This window comes from Anolis carolinensis, chromosome 1 (genome assembly GCF_035594765.1).
Source record: "Anolis carolinensis isolate JA03-04 chromosome 1, rAnoCar3.1.pri, whole genome shotgun sequence".
NCBI lineage: Eukaryota > Metazoa > Chordata > Lepidosauria > Squamata > Dactyloidae > Anolis > Anolis carolinensis.
The window spans coordinates 239,014,249-239,024,447 of record NC_085841.1 but is presented as its reverse complement, the minus strand read 5'-3'; the positions used below and the strand labels follow the sequence as shown (position 1 = coordinate 239,024,447).

Sequence of the window (10,199 nt, the reverse complement as noted above, 5' to 3'; positions counted from 1 at the left end):
TGGTGTGCTAGATAAACATCTTGTGCCCTCCATCCTTCTTCACCTTTTGTTTTCAGGTCCTTCTAAAAGTGTGAGGCTTAAGAAATGTGCAAACTGTGCGCGCACGCACACACATAGAGTAGAGTCTCCCTTATCCAAGCCTCTGGATAATCCAAGCCATTTTTGTAGTCAATGTTTTCAATATATTGTGATATTTTGGTGCTAAATTCATAAATACAGTAATTACAACATAACATTACTGCGTATTGAACTACTTTTTCTGTCAAATTTGTTGTATAACATGATGTTTTGGTGCTTAATTTGTAAAATCATAACCTAATTTGATGTTTAATAGGCTTTTCCTTAATCCCTCCTTATTATCCAAGATATTCGCTTATCCAAGCTTCTGCCGGCCTGTTTAGCTTGGATAAGTGAGACTCTACTGTATACCCTGTATCTATTCTACAGTATACATGTGCTGTTGCATAGACTGCCCTTTCTTCCATGCAACCTGATGCTGTTTCAGATGAGTAAATTAAGAGGGAAAAGAAGTAGGCACTGGTCCTGACATCACCCAACCATCAGTGTTATCTGAATACTACCCTAAATGCACCTGATCCTGTCTGATCTTCAAAGCTAACAGGGTCCATTGTGGTTAGGACCTGGACAGGAGACCACCTATCAATACCAGGTGCTATAGGCTACATTTGAGAGGGAGGAACTGACAAAACCACCCGAGTAGTCCTTGTCCAAGAAAAACTTACACAATTCAGGGGGTCACTATAAGCTGAGGGTGCATACATACAGGGTAAGCAGCCTTGTAGTCAGAGATCTTAAATGGAGATGTATTGAATGCATCTCTGGTGGAGGCTCCTCCTTTGGAGGCTTTTAAGTAGAGGTTGGATGGCCATCTGTCAGGGGTGCTTTCCTGCTTCTTGGCAGGGGGTTGGACTGGATGGCCCATGAGGTCTCTTCCAACTCTGTTATTCTATGATTCTATACTGCTGCACTGTTTCACCGCATCCTACTGAACTAAACAACTGATGGGACGGTCTGCCTATAAAAGCAATCTCACCTAATAAAGACCACTAGAATTTAATTTTAGAAATAAATCAGGAATCAAATGCATTTAATAAAACAGAACCTGCTTCCCTTGTCATGCAGAAGAGGGAAACAGAAAAAACTGTCCATCTGTGTGTTCATTCTTCCAGCTGTCTGTGCAACCATCCAACATACTGTTTACACCTTTCCCTTGTGGTCCTGGCATCTGCTGTGGTTACATTCAGCACCCTCCTGATGCTAGTGCTCTAGGGAGAGAAGAAAGGGAGAAACAGTAAAAGGGCAGAAGCTTTTTTTATTATCGTCTGTTCCATTATATCTTCTGCCCACAATCCTGTTGAAACAAGGACATTATTTAGATTTCAGTTTCTCAGTTGATAAGTCAACTAGGACTACAGAGACTGCTAAGGGCCGCAGAAGGTTTAGCATTTATTATATTGCTCCATATATTATATGGGAGCCCCTAGGAAGGTAATGGTGCTCCATGCAGGCATGCCGGCCACATGACCTTGGAGGTGTCTACAGACAACACCGGCTCTTCGGCTTAGAAATGGAGATGAGCACCAACCCCCAGAGTTGGACACGACTGGACGTAACGTCAGGGGAAACCTTTACCTTTTACTTTACTATATTGTTCCAGAGGACAACCATTGGCTCTGTTTTCCCTGTACCCAGACTATTTTCATGTTTGGAACTGTCTATATACTTTATGCCATCACCAAAAAAGGCAGGAGTACCTCGGACTGTGAGATGTGCTTTCGAACGGGCACTGCCAATGGTAACTTTTACCATCCCATTCATTCCAGGTGTTGTCTGACAGAGCCTCAGCCGATGGATGTGTCCTGTGCTCTCCATATGCACTTGTGAGCTAGGCTGTAACTCCTCCCCATTAAGGCTCCACTGGGGGCTAAATCCTGGAGGAGCAGATATTTCACACTCAAACTGAGCCTCAGAGGGAGCGACCACTTCCACGTTCCTCAGGCCTCGCACCACCTGGATACCTTCAGCTGCAAAGGCAGAGAAAAGCATCAGTTTCCTCTATTATGCACAGGCAATATTCTATCACAATGTGCAAGCAGAATGTAGACTGGGATCTACTGGTATTGCTAAGGTTGTCTGCCAGGTTGCCAACAATTTACAAATTCCAAATATCTCAGAACAGCAATATCAGGTTTCTCACCTATCCACCCTCAACTGAAATGATGGGGACAGAGAAACCAGGAAATGTACTATGTGCATAAAAGTAATATTAGCTCTGCTCTAGTAAAGAAAGCAAGTCAGTGTGGTGTAGTGGTTTGAGTGTTGGATTGGGCATTGAGATCAGGGTTTGAATCTCCACTCAGCTATTGAAACCCTTTAGGCAAACTTGGGACGCTTCCTCAACTTCAGAGAAAGGCCATGGCAAGCCCCTTTTGAACAAAATCTTGAAAGGAAACTCTCATGATAGGGTTGCCAGAAATGACTTGATGACACACAACAAGTACAGAACACAAACTTGAGGACTTAGTGTGTACCTAGGGCCACACTGATAGTTAATAGCAAGTTTATATCTACTACCTAAGCTGCTGTACTATACTTGCATCAGTTTTGGAGACCTGCCGGGAGTTGTACCAGTGATGCTTTGTTATGCTCTGTCACTCCTTTGTTTCTCTTCTGCATTTTACTGACACACAGTTCCGCACCTATGCACATCTCTTATGAACAACCCATGTTGCACTGCACTCATGCGTTCTCCCTTACCCTCCACTAGCAGGCGGGCTGTGGAGCAGTCATCCAGTGCATCGCAGGTGTACAGGCCTTCATCTGCAGGCTCAATACAGTGGATAACCAGGGTTCGATAACAATCCAAGTTGCATATCTCATACTTGGGGCCAGCAAAGATCTCTGTGTCACCACGAAACCAGCGCACACGTCCACGAGACTGTGAGACTGTGCATTCTAGTGTGGCTTTGTGCCGCGCTAGTACGGTCTTGTCCCTCAGTGGCTTCACAATGCGAATGGGCAATGCTGTGGAAGAAATGGACCATGTGACTCTTACGAAGTACCATGATGGTACACACGCGCGCACACCTTTTGTTTGTAGGAGACTAGGCTCGGCAACCAATCCTGAATGGTATGTGAACACATTCTCATCTTTCCATAGTACAGTGGATCAAAGGGAGACACGTTTCTGGTTAGCCATGGACAGAAGACCAATTCACATATAAGTACTCCATGCATATTTCACCTTTAGTCTTTTACTTCACGATATCTCCATAACATCTCACACATTTCGCCCTCTCCCCCTCCCTCTCTCTATAAAGACACATGATGAAGTGGGTCCTTGGTATCCACTGGGGTTTGGCTCCAGAGTCCAGCCACACTTCTGTGGATACCAAAATTCATGGATGCTGAAATCCCATTACAGTGTTCCCTCACTTATCGCTGGGGTTAGGTTCCAGAACCACCCGCAATGTGAAAATCCGCAAAGTAGGGACACTATATTTATCTCAATATTTATACATTAATTTAGTAATTATACACTATTGTAAGTCTTTATGAACCAATCGTGTGTTGAAAAATCGCCTCCTTCTCCTCCCGTTGCCGCTCGGTCTCCTTTTCTCTCCCTTTGGCTTCTCCTTCCTTAGGCTGTAAATTGTAATTTTTTATGATTTTAGAGTTTATTGAAAAACCGCAAAACAGCAAATTCACGAAAAGTAAACTGCGAAGTAGTGAGGGAACACTGTATATACAATAGCCTAGTAAACTGGTGATCCTTATATAAAATTGCATAATAAAGGTTTGCATATGGGATTTTTTTTTAGAAGGAGTATTTTCATGCTTTGGATGGTTGAATCTGTGGATACAGAATCCATGATATTGAGGACTAACTGGATGTCATGCATTTAAAAAGAAGCTAGGTGATGCTTTCGTGCATGTATGTTCATGTTTATATATAAATATACATGCACATGCATAAAAAACTGGTTGAGCTACTTATTAAATGCATGACACTACTGTTCTGAACTTTGTTTAGGACCTGTAATTTAAACAAATGCACACCACACCACACACACTCTCCCACACTTGTCAACCCCAGCCAAGTCTCACATGACAGCTGAGAACCAATGTGAAGTGTGAAGAGGTCTTCTCACCCTCCACTTCCAGGCGTGCTTCAGAAGTGGCTGCTTTGGCCACAAAACGGATCTGGCCTGCATCCTCAGGATGAACGCAGCACAGAAGCAGGAAGTGCCGGGCTCCTGGTGAAGAAAGACAGAAGAGATGCCAACATTCTGCAAGAGTCATGTGGAGCTTTGTTTCCAGTCCCTAGGAACGGGCATGACATGTACAGTAGAGTCTCACTTATCCAAGCTAAACGGGCCGGCAGAAGCTTGGATAAGCGAATATCTTGGATAATAAGGAGGGATTAAGGAAAAGCCTATTAAACATCAAATTAGGTTATGATTTTACAAATTAAGCACCAAAACATCATGTTTTACAACAAATTTGACAGAAAAAGCAGTTCAATACGCAGTAATGTTATGTTGTAATAATTACTGTATTTACGAATTTAGCACCAAAATATCATGATATATTGAAAACATTGACTACAAAAATGGCTTGGATAATCCAGAAACTTGGATAAACGAGGCTTGGATAAGTGAGACTCTACTGTATATATGCTGAGCTGCTCATTAAAGCAACCAATGGCCTGTGTGTGTGTGCGCACATGTGCTTCCATATGTATCTGCACAGAGATACTTGTAGTGCAAAAAACAGTTACTGCAGGAATCTGTTCTTTTTTGATGAAGTAGAACTCCTGTTGCAATTTCCCATCCGTTAAGCCACAATACTGAGATGCTGGGGGAAAGCGTTTTTTGTATTTCCATTTATTTTGTCAGTTGCACCTTCCTTGGGCATAGTGTAACCTTTTAAAATGAAAGCATAGCCTGCCCAGGCATCAGTTTTAAATAAAAGGGGGAAATCTTGACAAATGCCCCATTTATAACAATAGGAATACATGTACATTCTTAAGTGTACCATTTGAAAAAATGGAATAAAGGTGATATAAATTAGCAGAATCATGCCCCAAAACAGTGATGAGCACAAAGTAAGATTGTTCTTTCCTACATATACTGTTTCACTGTCATTTGGTGAACCTTCCTTCCTCAAGGGCTGCCATATATGTTGGGCTCACCCAACCATCTGCACAAACCATTTTTTTCATGTCAGGAGCAACTTGAGAAACTGCAAGTCGCTTCTGGTGTGAGAGAATTGGCTGTCTGCAAAGACATTGCCCAGGGAATGCCTGGATGTTTCATGTTTTACCATCCTTTGGGAGGCTTCTCTCATGTCCCCACATGGGGAGCTGGAGCTGACAGAGGGAGCTCAGCTGCTCTCCCCAGATTCGAACAACAGACCTGTTGGTCAGCAATCCTGCTGGCACAAGGGTTTAACCCACTGCGCCACCGGGGGCTCCTTGCACAAACCATGATCCTGGGTAATTAAGACAAAATTAGCAAATCACATTTCCACCCCACCCCACTTCAAGATTGAAGGCATTCACCTACCTTCCTGGCGTATTTTCACAGTGCTGGTAACTTTGATTCTCTCTCCATCCCGGAACCATTCCCCTTTCACCTCCTCAAGTGATACCTCACACATGAAAACAGCATTCTCATTTTCCCGTACCCGAATATCCTCCAGATCTCGCAAAATCTGCACCTGCCGTTCTGCAATAGGAAGAAGAAGAGGCCCGTGGAGCTGCTGCTAAGGATATTTCTGCTGGATAGCATATTTCCAAATGGACTCATCATGTGGGCCCATTGAAAACAGTGAATCTGAACTCCATCTCAGCTGTGACCATGGAACTCGCTCCAGCAAGTAACGGAACAAACTCACCCCAACTAAGCAAAGCTAATCTTCCATGAAATCATTGGACATGGCTTGATGAGAAATAGTAAAGACTTCTCTTAGATTGTACAAAGAGATGGATTAGACTACCGTGCCACCAGAAAATCCCTACTGGATCAGATCAGAAGTTCATCTATTCAAGGATTTTACCAGTTCAGTACTTCTGAAAAACTCATGAGTAGACACTTGGGCAGTAGCACCTTCTCCCATTGTTGCTCTCCAGCCACTTCCTTTGAATAAGGACATTCCCTTGAATTATTGTGGTCTGCATTCTGTTTCCAAAAGCATCCAGGCAGATGTGCCCAGGAAAACTTGGAGGTAGCTGTTGTGGCTAGTGGTCACTCTTTAAACCCTGTCTAAACAGCTCAATTATCACTGAATAGTGAATCAACATATATGTAAATCTAATGGATTGTGTGAATCTATTCTGATCAGGATTAACTACTCAGGTCAGACTTATGCCTGTGGCTCCCATCTCTATCAGATCATGAAACTGAATAGCATTAGTTAAATTCAAGTATTCTTTCCCCCCATTCATCAAACAGAGACAGAGAAAGAAACTGAGAGAGATATGGGGGAGGGAGGAAGGGAGAGATGTATGCCTCCAGCTAACTTTCCTGGCAGAAGCTGCAAGGCTTACTATCTTAAACCAAGTGTCAGGGCTCAGTTGGGCCTGGAAATCAAGCGAGTCCTCCTCTCTTATTCAAGATATGTGGGGGCAGGGCACACAGACTGCCCTTTCTTTCTATACATGCACAAAGATGTCTTTATTTTAAAGGCTTCTTACAGAACCCAAAGCAGCATCTTCTGAGCCTGAGCTCTCATTCAGATTAAACTCTGAGAATCTAAATGGGATTTTTCCTCCTCCAGCTTTTCCTGCACAGCCAAACGGGATCAGCACCATCATCTAGTGAGTCATTTAGCTTCAAGAGCTGGCCTCTGTACTAAAAAGAGATATCCTTCTATACTTAAAAAAACAACCTTGACAAGAGACTGTCCAATGTCTTCCTGGAAAGTTTTTTTAAGTCTCCTCTTGAGTATGCTTTTCCATTGCTGAAATGTTCTTACTTCTGGGATGGGGGAAGGGGGGGTTAAAGAAAAACCAAGCACGGAATGTTTATCCTAAACCTAGCTTCCTGTACAAGCTGTACAAGCTTCTGAACAAGACTCTGACTCACCACAGTGTACAGAAGAGGCAGCTGTCAGATAGGCAGGTGGGAGGGGGAAATGAAGCACACAGCAAAGGGTAACAGATCTCCAAAGAATGGGAGGCTTGAGGTTGCTTTACATCGTACATTCCCCACACAACCTCCCCACATGCCATCTCTGCCTTCACATCCTGTTCAGGCCATCCATACCAAAAACTCGCAGCTTAGCAGAGGCACGGCAGTCACCAGCATCGCATGTGTACTCGCCCGCATCTTCAAGGCTACAATGATTGAGCTGCAGGAGGCGCCGACGTCCCACTGAATACATGCGGCGAGTGGGGCCCATCTGGATCTCCTCCCCATCCTGTAATACAGAGAACAAAGTATAATTAAGGACTGCAAAAGGCAGGGAGGATCCATTGGATTGAGTCCAGCTCTCAATCCAATTCGGGGGGCTTGGGTATGAATATGTGCAAAAATTAGGAACACTAATTCACCCTGTAACATATCATGCTCTTCAGAAGAAGAAGAACCACTACTCTTGGAGGTGTGGGAGAGATCAATGGAAATTAAAGGAAGGGCAATATTAGAAGTAGAACTTTCACCTTGTACCACTTCACCTCTGCTAGAGGCCGGGATAGCTCACACTCAAAGGTGGCAGAGCCGGTCTCAGGGATGCCCATATCCTGGGGAAGGCGCAGCATAGTTACTGGAGGCTCTGCAGGGACAGAGGCAAAGACAGGTCAGAATGTAGCACAAAGATGAATCAACCCGAAACCAAAAAGTTATCCTCATCAAAGTCTTATGCTTAGGCAAGCCATGACAGTTTCCCTAGCTTGGCACAGCACAACAACTTGCAGCCTTTATTCAAGTACAATTTGAGGCATACTCACTCACCCGCCTCACTTAATTCCCACCCTGTCACTACTATCAGTAGCTCTATAATTGGCGCAGTGCTGCAGGTACATTGCGCTTTAGACATGAATCCACAAGAAGAGCCTTGCTAGGTCAGCTCCAAGACTTATTTAATTCAGTATCCTCTTTGCTTCAGTGAACAACCGGATACTTCTTGAGAAACCCACAGGCTAGTCTTCTCTGCTGTTGCTCCCCAACAACTTGACTTCAGGGAGGACACTGCCTCATGGCCACTCACCACGATAGCCTTACCCCTCACAAATCTCTCTAATCCTCTTTCCAAGCCACCTAAGTTAATGAAAATCACCATATGTTGTGGCAGAAAATTCCATCAGAATCTCTGGGCTGTGTGAAGAGGCTTAGCGTACCTGCAGGGCTCTATCCAATCTGCTATGTCAAGCAGTTCACAGAAGAAGCTAGTTAGGAGTGTTGTGGGACTAGTATTTTTCATAGCCATAAATGTCAAGAGGGAACACCCCTTTCCTAAAACCCAGTGGATGTGCACCAAGGAGTTACAGGCAAAAAAACCCCTGTTTTTGCTTCTTGCAACAACAACAAAAAAATCTAAACAATAGTCCAGATAACCTGTTATGTGCCTACACTGGGGCCAGGGTTGGTATAACTGCGGCTTTACATAGTCATTCTGTTCAGTTGCTGAAGAGCCCAAACTCAAATGTAGCAAAAGGCAGTATCAGTGTATGTCCTCAAAGCAGAGAGCCAAAAACAGGTTTCCACCCCCCATCTTAGGGTTGTTCCAGTTGGAAATCACAATTGCAACTCCTTCCTATTCCTTCCCTGGAATCCCACCCTTTCTAAATGGATAACACAAATTTGATTCAGCCAAATCCACTCCATGCACATCTGTCCCAGTACCTTGAACAGTAAGACGGGCGCTGCTCCGCACAGTGTCAGCAGTGAAGGCCACAGTCCCCGAGTCATCTTGCGTGAGCCCCAGCAGTGTCAGGCTGTGCGTGCAACCCGTGGCACTCACTCGGCATGTAGAACCAGGCTTCACACGGATGCCATCCCGAGTCCAGACCCCAGACACATTGGGATGGGATAGCTCCAGCTCAAATGTCACTGTCTCCTTCTCAAAAGTCTCCACATCTGATAGTGGTTTCTTCACCATTACCTTTCGAGCTAGAAGGGGAGCAGGGAAGGATCAATTCAAGTTTAATATTCATCTACCCCCCCCCCCCAAGTGACTTGACCAAGAAGAAGGATGTCTGATAGGAATAATAAAAGATGCAGCCTCTTCCCATGACAGAGGTTTTCAGGGAATCAAGTTCTAGGACCGTCCCCTCAAATGGCTCTCCTTGGCACCAAATTTTATTCCTTATCTGTACTTTCCTAACAAAATTCAAATACTTTTTGGAGCATTCCTGATATTAGTGCTTAACATTTAACATCAGCAGTGTGCAAAGTTGTGTACTAGGAAGTGATCAGAGAGCACGCAATCCATAACTGAGAAATAAACGAAAAAAGAAGGCAGAGTTGGCCACTTACGTTCCACGCTCATCCTGGCTTGGGTGCGGTCATGCAGGCTCTCACAACGATAGGTGCCTCTATCTGCCAACTCAATGTTGTAGATGGTGAGGGCCCTCTGAGGACCATGGGCCTCCATGGAGAACTTGGAGTTCTGCTGGAGCAGAATGCCTTGTTTCATCCACTGCACCTCTGCACTCTCCAGGCTCAGTTCCACTTCTAAGCGTACGTCTTGGCCCTCCTCAGCCACCAAGTCATGCAGCATCTGAACAAACAACACCTGAGCCTCTGCAGGAAGAAACCATCAAAGATTAGTTTCCCCAGGGGGGTTAGAAACATCTCCTGCTCAGGTGCATTCAGAGATCAGAACAACAGTGTTGATGTTTATTATTAAACCAGAAGACAAAGTATCTCCCTGCTTTATATATATATTTAAATTATAAAGATATTGTGTTGTTGAAGGTTTTCATGACTGGAATCACTGAATTGCTGTGAGTTTTCCAAGCTGTATGGCCATGTTCCAGAAGCATTCTCTCCTGACGTTTCGTCCACATCTATGGCAGTAATCCTGAGAGGTTGTGAGGTCTGTTGGAAACTAGGTGAGTGGGGTTTATATATCTGTGGAATGTCCAGGATGGGAGAAAGAACTCTTGTCTGTTGTAGGCGAGGATGAATGTTGCAAATTGCCACCTTGATTAGCATTGCATAGCCTTGCAGCTT

The 10,199-nt window shown here is 44.3% G+C and overlaps 1 protein-coding gene across 3 annotated transcripts in view; it reads right to left on the bottom strand.

Annotated features, from left to right (window-relative positions):
* Nucleotides 1-1,058: 1,058 nt before the first annotated feature.
* Nucleotides 1,059-10,199, bottom strand: part of obsl1 (obscurin like cytoskeletal adaptor 1) — a 75,195-nt gene continuing 66,054 nt past the window's right edge. For all 3 annotated transcript variants that reach the window (XM_008111858.3, XM_062967236.1, XM_062967235.1), the window contains 9 exons: nucleotides 9,501-9,767; nucleotides 8,868-9,134; nucleotides 7,685-7,797; nucleotides 7,290-7,443; nucleotides 5,589-5,750; nucleotides 4,173-4,277; nucleotides 2,779-3,045; nucleotides 1,776-2,045; nucleotides 1,059-1,286 (listed from right to left, as the gene is read on the bottom strand). In XM_008111858.3, coding sequence (XP_008110065.2) covers nucleotides 1,279-1,286; nucleotides 1,776-2,045; nucleotides 2,779-3,045; nucleotides 4,173-4,277; nucleotides 5,589-5,750; nucleotides 7,290-7,443; nucleotides 7,685-7,797; nucleotides 8,868-9,134; nucleotides 9,501-9,767 — 1,613 coding nt within the window. In that variant the 3' untranslated portion in view covers nucleotides 1,059-1,278. The remainder of the gene's footprint in view (nucleotides 1,287-1,775; nucleotides 2,046-2,778; nucleotides 3,046-4,172; nucleotides 4,278-5,588; nucleotides 5,751-7,289; nucleotides 7,444-7,684; nucleotides 7,798-8,867; nucleotides 9,135-9,500; nucleotides 9,768-10,199) is intronic.